The sequence below is a fragment of the Petromyzon marinus genome, chromosome 52 (assembly GCF_048934315.1).
Source record: "Petromyzon marinus isolate PM22_M1 ecotype Great Lakes invasive population chromosome 52, UKy_Petmar_22M1.pri1.0, whole genome shotgun sequence".
NCBI lineage: Eukaryota > Metazoa > Chordata > Hyperoartia > Petromyzontiformes > Petromyzontidae > Petromyzon > Petromyzon marinus.
Window position 1 is genome coordinate 421653 of NC_133718.1, and position 20901 is coordinate 442553.

A 20901-nucleotide genomic window follows, 5' to 3' on the forward strand; every position below is an offset into this window, starting at 1 on the left:
CGTGTACCGTTCCGGCCTTCATAGGTGCTCGCTAACAGCACTTGCCCCTACAGGCTATACGGGGATCTTTATATTTATAGTGAGTGTGTGTGTAGTGAGAGTGTGTAGTGAGTGTGTAGTGAGTGTGTGTGTCGTGAGTGTGTGTGTAGAGTGAGTGTGTGTGTAGAGTGAGTGTGTGTGTGTGTGTAGAGTGTGTGTATGTGCGCCGTGCAACTTATCCGTGTAATCGGAGCGGCGCTGCTGCGTGGATCTGGGGTCACCGATCTCACACAGCAGCTGCTGCTGTAGCTTCTGTGCGGCTCTAGTCGTGTAGTGTCCGTGTAGTGTCCGTGTAGTGTCCGTGTAGTGTCTGTGTAGTGTCTGTGTAGTGACTGTGTAGTGACTGTGTAGTGACTGTGTAGTGACTGTGTAGTAACTGTGTAGTGACTGTGTAGTGTCTGTGTAGTAACTGTGTAGTGACTGTGTAGTGTCCGTGTAGTGTCTGTGTAGTGACTGTGTAGTGACTGTGTAGTGTCTGTGTAGTGTCTGTGTAGTGACTGTGTAGTGACTGTGTAGTGACTGTGTAGTGTCTGTGTAGTGACTGTGTAGTAACTGTGTAGTGACTGTGTAGTGTCCGTGTAGTGTCTGTGTAGTGACTGTGTAGTGACTGTGTAGTGTCTGTGTAGTGTCTGTGTAGTGACTGTGTAGTGACTGTGTAGTGTCTGTGTAGTGACTGTGTAGTGACTGTGTAGTGTCCGTGTAGTGACTGTGTAGTGTCCGTGTAGTGTCCGTGTAGTGACTGTGTAGTGACTGTGTAGTGACTGTGTAGTGTCTGTGTAGTGACTGTGTAGTGTCTGTGTAGTGACTGTGTAGTGCCTGTGTAGTGTCTGTGTAGTGACTGTGTAGTGTCTGTGTAGTGACTGTGTGGTGTCTGTGTAGTGACTGTGTAGTGTCTGTGTAGTGACTGTGTAGTGACCGTGTAGTGACTGTGTAGTGACTGTGTAGTGTCTGTGTAGTGACTGTGTAGTGACTGTGTAGTGACCGTGTAGAGACTGTGTAGTGAGTGTGTAGTGTCTGTGTAGTGACTGTGTGGTGTCTGTGTAGTGACTGTGTAGTGTCTGTGTAGTGACTGTGTAGTGACTGTGTAGTGACTGTGTAGTGTCCGTGTAGTGACTGTGTAGTGACTGTGTAGTGTCTGTGTAGTGACTGACTGTGTAGTGACTGTGTAGTGACTGTGTAGTGACTGTGTAGTGACCGTGTAGTGTCTGTGTAGTGTCTGTGTAGTGACTGTGTAGTGTCCGTGTAGTGACTGTATAGTGACTGTGTAGTGACTGTGTAGTGACTGTGTAGTGTCTGTGTAGTGACTGTGTAGTGCCTGTGTAGTGTCTGTGTAGTGACTGTGTAGTGTCTGTGTAGTGACTGTGTAGTGTCTGTGTAGTGACTGTGTAGTGACCGTGTAGTGACTGTGTAGTGTCTGTGTAGTGACTGTGTAGTGACTGTGTAGTGACCGTGTAGAGACTGTGTAGTGAGTGTGTAGTGTCTGTGTAGTGACTGTGTGGTGTCTGTGTAGTGACTGTGTAGTGTCTGTGTAGTGACTGTGTAGTGACTGTGTAGTGACTGTGTAGTGTCCGTGTAGTGACTGTGTAGTGACTGTGTAGTGTCTGTGTAGTGACTGACTGTGTAGTGACTGTGTAGTGACTGTGTAGTGACTGTGTAGTGACCGTGTAGTGTCTGTGTAGTGTCTGTGTAGTGACTGTGTAGTGTCCGTGTAGTGACTGTATAGTGACTGTGTAGTGACTGTGTAGTGACTGTGTAGTGACTGTGTAGTGTCCGTGTAGTGACTGTGTAGTGACTGTGTAGTGACTGTGTAGTGTCTGTGTAGTGACTGACTGTGTAGTGACTGTGTAGTGACTGTGTAGTGACTGTGTAGTGACCGTGTAGTGTCTGTGTAGTGTCTGTGTAGTGTCTGTGTAGTGACTGTGTAGTGTCCGTGTAGTGACTGTGTAGTGTCTGTGTAGTGACCGTGTAGTGACCGTGTAGTGTCTGTGTAGTGTCCGTGTAGTGTCTGTGTAGTGTCTGTGTAGTGTCCGTGTAGTGTACGTGTAGTGTCTGTGTAGTGACTGTGTAGGGTCCGTGTAGTGTCCGTGTAGTGTCCGTGTAGTGACAGTGTAGTGTCTGTGTAGTGACTGTGTAGTGTGTGTAGTGTCTGTGTAGTGTCTGTGTAGTGTCTGTGTTGTGACTGTGTAGTGTCTGTGTAGTGTCTGTGTAGTGACTGTGTAGTGTCTGTGTAGTGTCCGTGTAGTGTCCGTGTAGTGACTGTGTAGTGTCCGTGTAGTGTCTGTGTAGTGTTTGTGTAGTGTCTGTGTAGTGACTGTGTAGTGCCCATGTAGTGTCTGTGTAGTGACTGTGTAGTGTCCGTGTAGTGTCCATGTAGTGACTGTGTAGTGTCCGTGTAGTGACTGTGTGGTGTCTGTGTAGTGACTGTGTAGTGTCTGTGTAGTGACTGTGTAGTGTCTGTGCAGTGACTGTGCGGTGTCTGTGTAGTGTCTGTGTAGTGACCGTGTAGTGTCTGTGTAGTGTCTGTGTAGTGACTGTGTAGTGTCCGTGTAGTGACTGTGTAGTGACTGTGTAGTGTCCGTGTAGTGACTGTGTAGTGACTGTGTAGTGTCTGTGTAGTGACTGACTGTGTAGTGACTGTGTAGTGACTGTGTAGTGCCCGTGTAGTGACTGTGTAGTGTCTGTGTAGTGTCTGTGTAGTGTCCGTGTAGTGTCTGTGTAGTGTCTGTGTAGTGTCCGTGTAGTGACTGTGTAGTGACTTTGTAGTGACTGTGTAGTGACCGTGTAGTATCTGTGTAGTGTCTGTGTAGTGACTGTGTAGTGACTGTGTAGTGACTGTGTTATGACTGTGTAGTGTCTGTGTAGTGTCTGTGTAGTGACTGTGTAGTGACTGTGTAGTGACCGTGTAGTGTCTGTGTAGTGTCTGTGTAGTGCCCATGTAGTGTCCGTGTAGTGTCTGTGTAGTGCCTGTGTAGTGTCTGTGTAGTGACCATGTAGTGACCGTGTAGTGTCTGTGTAGTGTCTGTGTAGTGTCTGTGTAGTGACCATGTAGTGACTGTGTAGTGTCTGTGTAGTGACTGTGTATTGTCTGTGTTGTGACTGTGTAGTGTCTGTGTAGTGACTGTGTAGTGTCTGTGTAGTGACTGTGTAGTGTCCGTGTAGTGACTGTGTAGTGACTGTGTAGTGTCTGTGTAGTGACTGACTGTGTAGTGACTGTGTAGTGACTGTGTAGTGCCCGTGTAGTGACTGTGTAGTGTCTGTGTAGTGTCTGTGTAGTGTCCGTGTAGTGTCTGTGTAGTGTCTGTGTAGTGTCCGTGTAGTGACTGTGTAGTGACTTTGTAGTGACTGTGTAGTGACCGTGTAGTATCTGTGTAGTGTCTGTGTAGTGACTGTGTAGTGACTGTGTAGTGACTGTGTTATGACTGTGTAGTGTCTGTGTAGTGTCTGTGTAGTGACTGTGTAGTGACTGTGTAGTGACCGTGTAGTGTCTGTGTAGTGTCTGTGTAGTGCCCATGTAGTGTCCGTGTAGTGTCTGTGTAGTGCCTGTGTAGTGTCTGTGTAGTGACCATGTAGTGACGGTGTAGTGTCTGTGTAGTGTCTGTGTAGTGTCTGTGTAGTGACCATGTAGTGACTGTGTAGTGTCTGTGTAGTGACTGTGTATTGTCTGTGTTGTGACTGTGTAGTGTCTGTGTAGTGACTGTGTAGTGTCTGTGTAGTGTCCGTGTAGTGACTGTGTAGTTACTGTGTAGTGTCTGTGTAGTGACTGTGTAGTGTCTGTGTAGTGTCCGTGTAGTGTCTGTGTAGTGACTGTGTAGTGTCCGTGTAGTGACTGTGTAGTGTCTGTGTAGTGACTGTGTAGTGTCTGTGTAGTGTCCGTGTAGTGACTGTGTTGTGACTGTGTAGTGTCTGTGTAGTGTCTGTGTAGTGACCGTGTAGTGTCTGTGTAGTGTCCGTGTAGTGTCCGTGTAGTGACTGTGTAGTGACTGTGTATTGACTGTGTAGTGTCCGTGTAGAGACTGTGTAGTGACTGTGTAGTGACCGTGTAGAGACTGTGTAGTGTCTGTGTAGTGTCTGTGTAGTGACTGTGTAGTGACTGTGTAGTGACTGTGTTGTGACTGTATAGTGACTGTGTTGTGACTGTGTAGTGACTGTGTAGTGTCCGTGTAGTGACTGTGTAGTGTCCGTGTCGTGACCGTGCCATGTCTCTGTCGGAACCGTGTATTTTTCGTGTCGTGACCGTGTTGTGGCCGTGCTGTGACTGTGTTGTGGCCGCACCTGGAGATCTCTTCGCGAAGGGCGAGTGCATCGGGAGGGTAGAACCGCACGCGAAAACACAGCACGTACGGCGGGCTGCCTGCAGGCGGCACAACCCCACACGTCACACCGCCACACGTCACACCGCACTACCACACATCACTCCACCACACGTCAAACCACCATTCGTCACACTGCCACACCATGCCACCACACTGCCACACGTCACACCGCTACATGTCACACTGCACCACCACATATCACGATGCTACACTTCATACCGCACCACCACACGTCACACCGCCACGTAACACCGCACCACCACACGTCACACCACTACACGTCACACCACTACACGTCACTCCAAACACGTCACACCACACCACCACACGTCACATCGCCACATGTCACACCGCACCAACACACATCACACTGCACAGGCACGTGTCACACCACCACACGTCACACCGCCACACCACACGTCACACCACCACACATCACACAGCTACCCCACACGTCACACCGCCAGACTTCACACCACAAAGATCCCCCGTGTAGCCTTAGCAGATTTAACAGACTTTTGGGGCAGTGCAGGACTGGTTCAATTGATCGCGAGTGGGTATCGAACTCACTCTCTGCCGGATTCGTAGCACAAGTGCACTAACCACTGCACCACGACTCCCCATTATACCATACACGCACCACGCACCACACCACTGGGAGCTGCTGTGGCACCACCATCACCAAGACCACACTTCAGCCAACCGCTGCACCCGCTCATTGACCCCACAATCAACAATTTACTGATTTATCCAGGATAGCCACAGTGGACTATTTTTCCCGGAGGGTCCTGCCGCACTGGGTTTTTATTTTAAGATGTTTTTTAGCCAATTAATGATGAGCCACGTTTATTATTCACGTGGGAGAAAACCGAAGCATCCGGAAAAAACCCCACGCATCACACATGGGGGCAACGCTCTATCCCCGTACAGATGGAAACAGATGGAGGTTAGTCCACACTTTGCTGTACCGCCTTCTCCTGGTGAGCCAGGGTACGGCTCCTTCCTCGACGGCCACGGGAACATCCGTGTGTGATCCACCAACCCACGCTGCTGCCTGGACGGCGCTGGGTTACAGGCAGCCATGTGAGGAGTGGCGGCCGCCACCACCGCCACCACCGCCACCACCGCCACCACCGCCAACACCACCAACCACCACCACCACCGCTCGGATTGCTCAGCGAGTCACGCACTGGACGGGGGTCGCGTAACGAACCCCACTCACATTTCAGCTGCTTCACCAGTGGCCTGGAGACGTCCACCCAGTGCTGTGCACGGCACACGGAACAGGGGCGGCAGCAGCAGTGAGGGCGGCAGCAGCAGTGGGGGCAGCAGCAGCAGTGGGGGTAGCAGCAGCAGTGGGGGAAACAGCAGCAGTGGGGGAAACAGCAGCAGTGGAGGTAGCAGCAGCAGTGGGGGAAACAGCAGCAGTGGGGGAAACAGCAGCAGTGGGGGAAACAGCAGCAGTGAGGGCAGCAGCAGCAGTGGGGGCAGCAGCAGCAGTGGGGGAAACAGCAGCAGTGGAGGCAGCAGCAGCAGTGGGGGAAACAGCAGCAGTGGGGGAAACAGCAGCAGTGGAGGTAGCAGCAGCAGTGGGGGAAACAGCAGCAGTGGGGGAAACAGCAGCAGTGGGGGAAACAGCAGCAGTGAGGGCAGCAGCAGCAGTGGGGGCAGCAGCAGCAGTGGGGGAAACAGCAGCAGTGGAGGCAGCAGCAGCAGTGGAGGTAGCAGCAGCAGTGGGGGCAGCAGTAGCAGTGGGGGCGGCAGCAGCAGTGGGGGCGGCAGCAGCAGTGGGGGCGCAGCAGCAGTGGGGGAAACAGCAGCAATGAGGGCAGCAGCAGTGGGGGTAGCAGCAGCAGTGGAGGTAGCAGCAGCAGTGGGGGTAGCAGCAGCAGTGGGGGCAGCAGTAGCAGTGGGGGCAGCAGCAGCAGTGGGGGCAGCAGTAGCAGTGGGGGCAACAGCAGCAGTGGGGGCGGCAGCAGCAGTGAGGGCAGCAGCAGTGGGGGTGGCAGCAGTGGGGGAAACAGCAGCAGTGGGGGCGGCAGCAGCAGTGGGGGCGGCAGTAGCAGTGGGGGTAGCAGCAGCAGTGGGGGTGCAGCAGCAGTGGGGGTAGCAGCAGCAGTGGGGGTGCAGCAGCAGTGAGGGTGGCAGAAGCAGTGGGGGCAGCAGCAGTGAGGGCAGCAGCAATGGGGGCAACAGCAGCAGTGGGGGCAGCAGCAGCAGTGGGGGAAACAGCAGCAGTGGGGGCGACAGCAGCATTGGGGGCAGCAGCAGTGGGGGTGGCAGCAGTGGGGGAAACAGCAGCATTGGGAGCAGCAACAGCAGTCGGGGCAACAGCAGCATTGGGGGCAACAGCAGCATTGGGGGCGGCAGCAGCAGTGGGTGCAGCAGCAGCAGTGGGATGGTGGTGAGTGGGACGGTGGTGAGTGGGACGGTGGTGAGTGGCTCGGTGGTGAGTGGCTCGGTGGTGAGTGGCTCGGTGGTGAGTGGGACGGTGGTGAGTGGCTTGGTGGTGAGTGGGACGGTGGCGAGTGCTCCTCACTGTCTGCCCGTCGGTGTCGCGGTAGTGCAGGCAGAAGTAGTCCCTCTCGAGCAGGTCCAGGTGGTTACACACGTGGTCCAGCACTCGCTGGCCCTTGGTGTCCTTCTACGGGCCCGGGGACATGGCAACACGCAGACACACGCCGCACACACACGCAGACGCACGCCGCACACGCAGACACACACGGCAACACGCAGACACACACGGCAACACGCAGACACACGCAGCACACACACACAGGTTAACACACTGATACGTGCAGCACACACACACACAAGTTAACACACGACACACGCAGCACACACACACAGGTTAACACACTGACACGTGCAGCACACACACACGTTAACACACTGACACGTGCAGCACACACACATTAACACACTGACACGTGCAGCACACACACACGTTAACACACTGACACGTGCAGCACACACACACGTTAACACACTGACACGTGCAGCACACACACACGTTAACACACTGACACGTGCAGCACACACACACAAGTTAACACACTGACACGTGCAGCACACACACACAAGTTAACACACGACACACGCAGCACACACACACACAGGTTAACACACTGACACGTGCAGCACACACACACGTTAACACACTGACACGTGCAGCACACACACACGTTAACACACTGACACGTGCAGCACACACACACGTTAACACACTGACACGTGCAGCACACACACACGTTAACACACTGACACGTGCAGCACACACACACGTTAACACACTGACACGTGCAGCACACACACACAAGTTAACACACTGACACGTGCAGCACACACACAAGTTAACACACTGACACGTGCAGCACACACACACGTTAACACACTGACACGTGCAGCACACACACACAGGTTAACACACTGAAATGTGCAGCACACACACACGTTAACACACTCACACGTGCAGCACACACACAGGTTAACACTGACACGTGCAGCACACACACACAGGTTAACACAAAGACAAGTGCAGCACACACACACTGACAAGTGCAGCACACACACACAGGTTAACACACTGACAAGTGCAGCACACACACACAGGCTAACACACTGACACGTGCAGCACACACACACAGGTTAACACTGACACGTGCAGCACACACACACACACGTTAACACACTGACACGTGCAGCACACACACACGTTAACACACTGACACGTGCAGCACACACACACAGGTTAACACACTGAAATGTGCAGCACACACACAGGTTAACACAAAGACAAGAGAGACAAAAGGATGGTGGTGATGGTAATAATGATTAGGAGGGTGATGGTGACGATGGTGGTGACTATGATTAGGAGCAGCAGGAGGGGACAGGTTTCTCCCGAGTCAGCACGGGCAGCAGCAGCAGCAGCAGGAGGCGCCGCCGTCACGGCGCTAACTTTAGCGTCCGCGGCCCCGGCCACTGCCCGGCTAAAGTTAGCGCCCTGCGGTGGCCACGGCTCCGGCCACAGGACTCAGGGGGCCCGGCGCCCGCTGGACCGTGGCCCTGAACCCCAATGAGTGGCCGGATGTCAGGGACAAGATTGTAGACCTACACAAGGCTGGAATGGGCTACAAGACCATTGCCAAGCAGCTTGGTGAGAAGGTGACAACAGTTGGTGCGATTATTCGCAAATGGAAGAAACACAAAAGAACTGTCAATCTCCCTCGGCCTGGGGCTCCATGCAAGATCTCACCTCGTGGAGTTGCAATGATCATGAGAACGGTGAGGAATCAGCCCAGAACTACACGGTAGGATCTTGTCAATGATCTCAAGGCAGCTGGGACCATAGTCACCAAGAAAAAAATTGGTAACACACTACGCCATGAAGGACTGAAATCCTGCAGCGCCCGCAAGGTCCCCCTGCTCAAGAAAGCACATATACATGCCCGTCTGAAGTTTGCCAATGAACATCTGAATGATTCAGAGGACAACTGGGTGAAAGTGTTGTGGTTAGATGAGACCAAAATGGAGCTCTTTGGCATCAACTCAACTTGCCGTGTTTGGAGGAGGAATGCTGCCTATGACCCCAAGAACACCATCCCCATCGTCAAACATGGAGGTGGAAACACTATACTTTGGGGGTGTTTTTCTGCTAAGGGGACAGGACAACTTCACTGCATCAAAGGGACGATGGACGGGGCCATGTACCATCAAATCTTGGGTGAGAACCTCCTTCCCTCGGCCAGGGCATTGAAAATGGGTCGTGAATGGGTATTCTAGCATGACAATGACCCAAAACACACGGCCAAGGCAACAAAGGAGTGGCTCAAGAAGAAGCACATTAAGGTCCTGGAGTGGCCTAGCCAATCTCCAGACCTTAATCCCATAGAAAATCTGTGGAGGGAGCTGAAGGTTCGAGTTGCCAAACGTCAGCCTCAAAACCTTAATGACTTGGAGAAGATCTGCAAAGAGGAGTGGGACAAAATCCCTCCTGAGATGTGTGCAAACCTGCTGGCCAACTACAAGAAACGTCTGACCTCTGTGATTGCCAACAAGGGTTTTGCCACCAAGTACTAAGTCATGTTTTGCAGAGGGGTCAAATACTTATTTCCCTCATTAAAATGCAAATCAATTTATAACATTTTTAACATGCGTTTTTCTGGATTGTGTTGTTGTTATTCTGTCTCTCACTGTTCAAATAAACCTACCATTAAAATTATAGACTGATCATTTCCTTGTCAGTGGGCAAACGTACAAAATCAGCTGGGGATCAAATACTTTTTTCCCTCACTGTATAGTGATAGGCTAGCAGTGGAGAAGCTAGCAGAGTGTATAGTGATAGGCTAGCAGTAGAGAAGCTAGCAGAGGGAGCAAGCGAAGCGTGGCAAACGAGAGAGCGACGGAGTCATGTAGTGGTGTTGAACGCGAGGAGTTCTGTTGAATAAAAGTGACACAGGAGAAAATGAAAGTTGTCCGCGTGAAATAAAAACACTACAATACTATATCGCCTTCAACTTTCATTAATGAATGGGTATTTAAGGTTAGCGATTTGTCGTATTATCTTGCTGTTTCGCAAATGAAAAAATACAATTACTTTACTATGCAAGTAACACAAATTTGTCTTTTAATATTTGTTTAATTCAGGGCTTCTTTATAGGCCCCACACGAGCTAAATCCACCAGTCAGCACGGGCAAACTAAACGATTGTGTATCGTCACGCGGTGCAGTCAGCAGTCAACGACGTCGCCAACGCGCCACCGATTCGGCTCAAAGGCTGTGGCGGGGGTGGGGGCAAACACCGCACAGTACAAAGCCAAAGATCCCCCGTGTAGCCTTACAGAACGTTGCGGCGAGAGCACCGATGAAGGCCGACACGGCACACGAGAAGGGTGGGTGGCCAACACCACGCCCGGCCGCATTTGTCTCCCTAGTGGCGATGTTTACCACACCGCACCGGGAACTCATTTGAGGTCGAGTCGACCTAGGGGAGGCCCCTGGACCGGTTCGGGAATCGACCTCGGATCATCGCTACGCTCCACTCACAGATGTACAGTGCACACGAAGATGTACACACAGTGCAGGAGCAAACGACCAATGAGATTCGTCCGTCAAGCACCTTCAGGTGATGAAACCGGGAGGTCAGAGTTCGTCAATAAAAGGAAGACAAAAACAGCCGACGTTTTAGGCAACGACCCTTCGTTATAGAGATGGGGAGGGCCAGAGAGATGGAGCGCCGTGGTGGCTAGATGTCCACTACCTCGCCTGGTGTACAGGAGGTCGTTGATTCGATCCCGACTGACACCTGCTGCTGTATATTTGGAGTCTGCGTCTGGGTTTACTCTCGACATTTAGAATAAACATCACGCGTTTAGAGTACTTGGCCGCTATAAATCTCCACAGGATAATAAGCCACTTCGTTGAGCTATCATTTGTGGCCAGGTCGCGTCTGAAACATAACTATTTAGCTCAGTGTGCCTTACCTGATAAAATAAAAAAATAGTTAATATATCGATTGAGTAGCCATTAGTATGTCAGATATTTGCAAATATCGATTCGATGTTTAGCATGTTATACGTCCGGCCAAAACAATCCCATATAAATAGACTTTTCTCCTCGCGCCTCCTTCTGCCACAGTAATGTGAAATTTCCACCACTTGCTCTGAACAACAGCCCAGCAGCAGATGAACATCGATGGCTCACGGTGGGCGATTTGAGCAGCGACTCGCGGCGCGTCCAGGGCACAGGGCGAGGGTCTTGAAGCACAAATGAGCCTCAGGTGACGGATCTTGTCCAATCGCAGTCACGATCAAGACATCAGATCGTATTGCTCCCGGGAGGGAATTTATAGGCGCGGACACCCCCCCCCACCACCACAACCCCCCCACTCCACAACCACCCCCCACCCCAACCCCCAGAGGAGCCACAGACGAGCATGAAGCCACCTCCGACTTCCCCGCACCTCCGTATGTACGGCGCGAAAGAAGTTCAACGTACACATACACAAGGCCGCTGCAGCGGCAGCCACGTGGTGGTGATGAGCCGGCGCTACCAACAATTGCCCAAGCCCTCTCTCTCTCTATATACGTCGAGGTGTTCTTGGCCAGTGAAGGTTTTAGGGTTGGGGAGATGACCTGCTCAGTACCTCGGCAACTCGCAGCGCCGTGCATCTCAACACGTTCACAGGGCCCCCCCCCAGTGGCAGCTGTCCCTGCAGCGGCACAACGTGACGCCCTGCTGGCCTGCGGGCGGCCGTTTAGTCCGCCACGCGTAGGGGAGCAACGGTGGCCCTGATGCGTGCGACTGGGGGAGCGGTGGTGCAGCGGTTAGCGCTACGCTGCGCTACGAACCCGGATACACGAGTTCGATTCCCGCTCACGGCCAACGCCGGCGACGACTATCTGAACCGGTACAAGGCTTGCCCTAGGTCGGCTCAGTCCCAAATGGTGCGGTGTGTAAACTTTGCCACTGGGGAGACAAAGGCAGCCGGGCGTGGTGCTGGCCACCCACTCCCTCGTGCGCCGTGCCGGCCTTCGCAGGTGCTCGCTAACAGCACTTGCGCCAACGGTCTGTTAAGGCCATAGCGAGGGATCTTTGTCTTTGTGACTGTGAGATACAAGTCGCGCGATGTATCTCGTTCAGAGCCACACGCAACGCACACCGCGGCGTACGCCGGGTTCGTTCGCTCGGCCACTTTGGTAGGCGTACGGTGTGAGAGCGGAGAACAGCGAGCATAGAGCGCGGTGGGGCGAGGGTGAGGCAAGGCTGGCACGGCCCGGTTTTATTCATTCGGGTTTTAATCGTTTTTTATATAAAACCGGAGCACCTGGATCCTGCCCAAATCCGGTTTTATTCGGTTTTATTAAAGTTAAGTCGGGATTTCAGTCGCACGCACCCATTAGCGGCGTTCGGGCCGGGGCCAGGCCTCAGCCGCCATGCGCGTGAGTCACGCGGTGCGTTTGGCCCTCGCCCAGGCTTTCGTCAGTTCGTCACTCGTCGGAAGCCGCCATTCCAAGTTTCCCATACAATGTCCACCTACTCCGTCCCCAACGCCGACGACTCCAGCCCCGCCCTCGCCATGCCTAGCAGTGGCGGTGCGCACGGCGGCGATGACCAACAGCACGACGGCGGCGCCCCTGCGCCGGTCCTCCACGAGCTCATCGACTTGGCGGCCAGCAGTGACGTCGACGGCGACATGGTGGAAGTCGCCGACGTTCAGTCGAAGCGCGGCCGCCCGCAGAGCAACATTTGGCAGCATTTCACCGACGCCAAACAGCCACAGACCGCCAAGTCGAACGTCTGCAAGCATTGCAAGACGCTGATCAACTACCACAAGAAAAGCGAGTCGGTCAAGACGCACCTGAACAAATGCGCCCCTTTCCGTAAGCTGATGAACGGCATGGAGGACGCGGATCGCCCAGACTGGTACAACCGCAACAAGAAGCCGGCGCGCCAGGCGAAGGCGCCGTCCGTGTCCGGCATCAGCTCGAGCTGGCAGAGCTCGATCAAGCAGTTCGCCCTGCCGGCCGTCTCCAAGACCGATAAGGCCCAGTTCCAGCAACAAATCGCACTGCACTTCTACGCAACCGGGACGTCGTTCTAGCGCGTCGAGGACGTGCACCTGAAGGAGGCCATCCGCATGTTGCGCCCAGACGACAACTTGCTCCCGAAGCGGAAGCAGCTGGGATCAACGCTGCTCGACATTTGCCACGCCGAGCTCCTGACACAGGTCGATAAGCGCATGTGCGGCGCAACGGCGTGCCTGACGACCGATGCCCGGAGCAACATCAAGAACGATTCCATCATCAACTAGATGGCCGTCTCGCCCGCCTGCAGCCTGTTCCTCGAGTCGGTAGCGACTGGTCAACAAGGGCACGACCACAAGTTCACCGCCGATGACATCGCGCGCGTGATCCGCCGCCACGACAAGACCACGTTCGCCGGCGCCATCACCGACAACACCAGCGCAAACAAGAAGACGTGGAAGCTCTTGCGTGAGATGTTCCCGTCGTCCTACTTCCAGGGATGCTGTGCGCACGGCCTGCACCTGTTGGTCAAGGACGTGTTCGGAGCGACCAAGACCAAGAAATCTGGCAGCGCGGACGCGACCTATCCCGACGGCTACCCGTTCGAGGACCTGCACGACTTTGTGGACGAATGCAAGGATATCGTCAAGTTCTTCCACAACCATCACGTCCCGAAAGCCCAGCTACGTGATCTGCAAAAGTCGACCGGAGCGCGAACGCTCGTGCGCGCCGCGCCGACGCGATGGGGCACGATTCAAGCAATGGTCCCTGTCCCTGCTCCAGTCAGAGCGACACCTGCACGCACTCGTCTCGGCGCGCGACTCCGTGCAGGGAACGGCCAAAAGGCAGAGCGGACCTGGCTGCGCGCCACGATCACCGACGACCTTTTCATTGACAACCTGAATAAAGGCAGAGCGGACCTGGCTGCGCGCCACGATCACCGACGACCTTTTCATTGACAACCTGAATAAGACGCTGGCGATCCTGCGCCCGATCGATCGCCTGATAGTCAAGTACCAGTCGGACAAGGTTCCGATCTCGGAGGTGATGCCGAACTTCCACGATCTGCCGACTGAATTCGCCAAGCTCCACGCCGACAATGTCATCACTGCGGAAGAGAGGGACTATCTGTTCAAGCTCGCGACGCATCACTTTCAATTCATGTATGGCGTGGCGCACGGCCTGTCCTACTTGCTCGACCCGGTTCTGCTCGGCGAGGGATTGCCCAGCGAAAACCGATGCTGCCTTGAGGACGCGCTGATCAACACGCCAGTCGACGACGCCCAGCCAGTCGACGGCCCGCAAGGAGCAGCTCTACTTGGAGTACACAGAGTTCAAGATCGCGGTGACGAAGGAGAAGACGCACAAATCCTTTCGTTTTCAGCTGCTGGCCAAGCAGAGGAAGACCCCGCTAGAGTGGTGGCTGACCGACGGCAGCGACTATCCCGCGCTCCAGAAGATCGCCATCAAACTGTTCAGCATGGCCACGTCGACCGCTGCGTCTGAGCGAAACTTCTCGACGATGGGATTTATCCATTCCAAGTTGAGGAACAGCCTGGCGCCCAACACAGTCGAGAAGCTCGTCTTCATTAAGTCGAACCTCAACGCGTTCTACGACTACCCGACGCCCTACGACGGCGAAGACGACGCGGCGGCGGACGACGACGAGAAGCAGGATTGAAGTGTGCACGAGACGCCGATAATAAAACCAGGTTTTATTCGGCAAAATCGGGTTTAATGCCATTAAGACCAATAACCCAATTTGTCGGGCAAAAAAAAAAAATCGGGTTTTTCCCACCCTTGGGGTGTGGAGGAATGGGAGAGTGCTGCGGTCTTCGCGTGTGTTTCGTTACACCGTGGGAGCGGGGGAAGCGGTGCGGTTCGTGTGCAGAGAAACACACATGTGCCCAGAGGTACACACACACACCAAGAGGTACACACACACACCAAGAGGTACACACACACACCAAGAGGTACACACACCAGAAGAAAACTGGTTTTGAGACGGTCTGGCTCGCTTACAGAGCAGCCTGCAGATTTGCCAACCGACTCATTCTTGAGTCTCGCCGAACGTTCTTTGCTCTGCGCGTCAATGAGTCGGCTCGCGACTGCCGTGCTCTGTGGCACGTCATGAAGGTTCTGCTGCTCTCCAACCACCCATCAACTCGTCAACCCGGTCTGTGCACAGTACTTGCGACGTTCTCCCGCCAATAAAATAGCGATGATCAAGACGCTAGTTTAGAACTTGAAGGCAATGCGTTCTCCCTGTCTGCCATCTGAGTTTGAGCAAGCTGGAACCATTGCAAAACTCGAGACCCTGGCACCAACGTCAGTGACAAAGGTGTCAATGTTCATCGCATGGCTGCCAAATAAGACTTCGCCGCTTAACTATGTCCACACGTCGATTCTAAAATGATGCTTGCGCTGCTGATTGTCCACCTAGAAAATCGTTTGTTCAGCCAGGGCTGCTTCCCAGACCGGTTCAAAGGTGTCAATGTTCATCGCATGGCTGCCAAATAAGACTTCGCCGCTTAACTATGTTCACACGTCGATTCTAAAATGATGCTTGCGCTGCTGATTGTCCACCTAGAAAATCGTTTGTTCAGCCAGGGCTGCTTCCCAGACCGGTTCAAAAAGGTGCACGTAACACCGCTCCTGAAAAAAGTTTACTTGAGCCATAGTGACCCCACAAGCTATCGCCCAATCTCAAACCTGATTATGATTTCAAAGGTCATAGTGCGCCTGTGTCTGAAGCGGTTACTTCCTCACGTCACTGCGATGTGCAGCTTCAACCCGTTGCAGGCAGCATACCGGAAGTTCCACAGCAATGCGACGGCTCTACTAAAGATCACCGATGACCTCTACAAGATTATGAATGACCGGTGCACCACAGCATTGGTTGGCCTCGATCTCTCAGCCACCTTCGACATCATCGACCAGGAGATACTCGTCGGGCGGCTCAGGTCAAGGTTCGGTTTATCAGGTACGGCACTGGGGTGGATTGAGTCGTAGCTGCACAGTCGATCACAGTTCGTCAATCTTGGTGACGAACTGACAACGCCTAAGCCGTGCCGTGTTGGTGTACCGCAGGGGTCCATCCTCGGCCCTAACTATTTTCAACAAACATCTCACCGATCACCGATATCATCTCATCGCATCACGTTCCATCGATATGCCGATGATATCGATGAAAAATGTATACCGCAGTGAAGTGAAAGTTAGATATGGATAGCCTCAGTAACCTTGAAGATTGCACACGAGCAGTGCCCGTGTGGTTTGCACGAGACAAAATGCTGCTTAATCCAGAAAAATCGGCGGTTCTGTGGCGGTCGTAGACTCCAGGATCCCGTTGTCTACCCTTCTAAAGAGCCTCGTCACCACACTCGACCAGATTTGATCACCACGTGCAAAATACAGCCAGGATTGAGTAGTGACATAGCCAACACGATGGCGTGTTGGCTATGTCATTACCAAGCTACAGCTTGTGTACAACATTCTATGGCACGTGTCGTGACGGAAACTGCAAGATCCGACCATGTCCGTCCAGTGCTCACCGAGCTGCATTGACTTCCGTTTGCCAATTTAATACAGAAGGTCGCACTCATTACACACAAAGTGCTTGCCACAAATAAACCACAATACCTTGCTGATCTTGTCAATGAGAAAAAAGCATCACGTGAACTGTAGTTTTTGCCACAGTGTCTTTTGGCGAGCCATCGAACAAAGATGGTCACTGCATCGCGCGCTTTCAGATGCGTTCTGCGGCCGTCTGGAACGCTCTTCCCTTCGATATTAGGAAGCCACTGGAGCTATACACTTTTAAATCTAGATTGAAAAGTTCTCTTTAGAAATGCTTTTTGTGTTTAGTTTGTTGTCCTTCCCCCGCACCTCCGATTAGCACGGTTGGCGACGTACGGTGCGAAAAAGGTAAAACATTCGTAAGGGTCCACACACATACCAAGAAATATACACACACATACCAAGATGTACACACACATACCAAGAAATATACAGACACATACCAAGATGTACACACATACCAAGAAATATGCACACACATACCAAGATGTACACACACATACCAAGAAATATACACACACATACCAAGAAATATACACACACATACCAAGAAATATACACACATACCAAGAAATATACACACACATACCAAGAAATATACACACATACCAAGAAATACACACACACATACCAAGAAATATACAGACACATACCAAGATGTACACACATACCAAGGAATATACACACATATATCAAGATGTACACACACACACCAAGAAATATACCCACACACATACCAAGATGTACACACCATACCAAGATGTACACACACATACCAAGATGTACACACATACCAAGAAATATACACACACATACCAAGAAATATACACACACATACCAAGAAATATACACACATACCAAGAAATATACACACACATACCAAGAAATATACACACATACCAAGAAATACACACACACATACCAAGAAATACACACACACATACCAAGAAATATACACACACATACCAAGAAATATACACACATACCAAGAAATATACACACATACCAAGATGTACACACACATACCAAGAAATATACACACACATAACAAGAAATATACACACATACCAAGAAATATACACACATAAACAGAAATATACACATACATACCAAGAAATATACACACACATACCAAGATGTACACACATACCAAGATGTACACACACAAACCAAGAAATATACACACGCGCCTAGATGTACGCACACCCCAAGAGGTACACACATCCATAGAGGTACACACACACACCCCAAGATGTACTGTACAGTACACACATAAACCAAACGGTACTGTACACACGCACACCAACAGGGACACAAGATGTACACACACACACATCAAGATGTACACACACACCATGATGTACACACACACACCATGATGTACACACACACCAAGATGTACACACACACACCATGATGTACACACACACACCATGATGTACACACACACACACCATGATGTGCACACACACACACCATGATGTGCACACACACACCAAGAAATATACCCACACACATACCAAGATGTACACACAATACCAAGATGTACACACACATACCAAGATGTACACACATACCAAGAAATATACACACACATACCAAGAAATATACACACATACCAAGAAATATACACACACATACCAAGAAATATACACACATACCAAGAAATACACACACACATACCAAGAAATACACACACACATACCAAGAAATATACACACACATACCAAGAAATATACACACATACCAAGAAATATACACACATACCAAGATGTACACACACATACCAAGAAATATACACACACATAACAAGAAATATACACACATACCAAGAAATATACACACATAAACAGAAATATACACATACATACCAAGAAATATACACACACATACCAAGATGTACACACATACCAAGATGTACACACACAAACCAAGAAATATACACACGCGCCTAGACGTACGCACACCCCAAGAGGTACACACATCCATAGAGGTACACACATCCATAGAGGTACACACACACACCCCAAGATGTACTGTACAGTACACACATAAACCAAACGGTACTGTACACACGCACACCAACAGGGACACAAGATGTACACACACACACATCAAGATGTACACACACACCATGATGTACACACACACACCATGATGTACACACACACCAAGATGTACACACACACCATGATGTACACACACACACCATGATGTACACACACACACCATGATGTACACACACACACCATGATGTACACACACACACACCATGATGTGCACACACACACACCATGATGTACACACACACACCAAGATGTACACACACACACCAAGATGTACACACACACACACCAAGATGTACACACACACACCATGATGTACACACAAACACCAAGATGTACACACACACACCATGATGTACACACACACACACCATGATGTACACACACACACACCAAGATGTACACACACACACACACCAAGACGTACACACACACACCATGATGTATACACACACACCATGATGTACACACACACCATGATGTACACACACACCATGATGTACACACACACCATGATGTACACACACACCAAGACGTACACACACACACCATGATGTACACACACACACACACCATGATGTACACACACACACACCAAGACGTACACACACACCAAGACGTACACACACACCATGATGTAAACACACACACACACCATGATGTACACACAAACCATGATGTACACACACACACACACCATGATGTACACACACACACACCATGATGTACACACACACCATGATGTACACACACACACCATGATGTACACACACACACACACCATGATGTACACACACACACTCCATGATGTACACACACACACACCATGATGTACACACACCTAGGTGTACACACACACACCAAGATGTACACACACACACCAAGATGTACACACACACACCAAGATGTACACACACACACACCAAGATGTACACACACACCAAGGTGTACACACACACCAAGATGTACACACACACACACACACCAAGATGTACACACACACACCATGATGTACACACACACACCATGATGTACACACACACACCAAGATGTACACACACACACCATGCTGTACACACACACCATGATGTACACACACACCATGATGTACACACACACACCATGATGTACACACACACCAAGATGTACACACACACACCAAGATGTACACACACACACCAAGATGTACACACACACACACCAAGATGTACACACACACTATGATGTACACACACACACACACCATGATGTACACACACACACACCATGATGTACACACACACACCATGATGTACACACACACACCAAGATGTACACACACACCAAGATGTACACACACACACCAAGATGTACACACACACACACCAAGATGTACACACACAAACCAAGAAATATACACACGCGCCTAGACGTACGCACACCCCAAGAGGTACACACATCCATAGAGGTACACACATCCATAGAGGTACACACACACCCCCAAGATGTACTGTACAGTACACACATAAACCAAACGGTACTGTACACACGCACACCAACAGGGACACAAGATGTACACACACACATCAAGATGTACACACACACCATGATGTACACACACACACCATGATGTACACACACACCAAGATGTACACACACACCATGATGTACACACACACACCATGATGTACACACACACACCATGATGTACACACACACACCATGATGTACACACACACACACCATGATGTGCACACACACACACCATGATGTACACACACACACCAAGATGTACACACACACACCAAGATGTACACACACACACCCCATGATGTACACACAAACACCAAGATGTACACACACACACCATGATGTACACACACACACACCATGATGTACACACACACACACACACCAAGATGTACACACACACCAAGACGTACACACACACACCATGATGTACACACACACCATGATGTACACACACACCATGATGTACACACACACCATGATGTACACACACACCAAGACGTACACACACACCATGATGTACACACACACACACACACCATGATGTACACACACACACACCAAGACGTACACACACACCAAGACGTACACACACACCATGATGTAAACACACACACACACACACCATGATGTACACACAAACCATGATGTACACACACACACACACACCATGATGTACACACACACACACCATGATGTACACACACACACACCATGATGTACACACACACACCATGATGTACACACACACATACCATGATGTACACACACACACACCATGATGTACACACACACACACTCCATGATGTACACACACACACACCATGATGTACACACACACACCTAGGTGTACACACACACACCAAGATG

General features: G+C 51.1%; 1 protein-coding gene across 2 annotated transcripts in view; it reads right to left on the reverse strand.

Moving 5' to 3' along the window:
- Positions 1-20901, reverse strand: part of LOC116953592 (FERM domain-containing protein 5-like) — a 48435-nt gene that overhangs the window by 17986 nt on the left and 9548 nt on the right. Inside the window, exons 2-4 of one of the 2 annotated variants that reach the window (XM_032973928.2) lie at positions 6892-6996; positions 5575-5617; positions 4312-4390 (exon numbers count right to left, since the gene is read on the reverse strand). In XM_032973928.2, coding sequence (XP_032829819.1) covers positions 4312-4390; positions 5575-5617; positions 6892-6996 — 227 coding nt within the window. Of the gene's footprint in view, positions 1-4311; positions 4391-5320; positions 5499-5574; positions 5618-6891; positions 6997-20901 lie in introns of those variants that run through there. The other variant, XM_032973929.2, reaches the window with a different exon arrangement.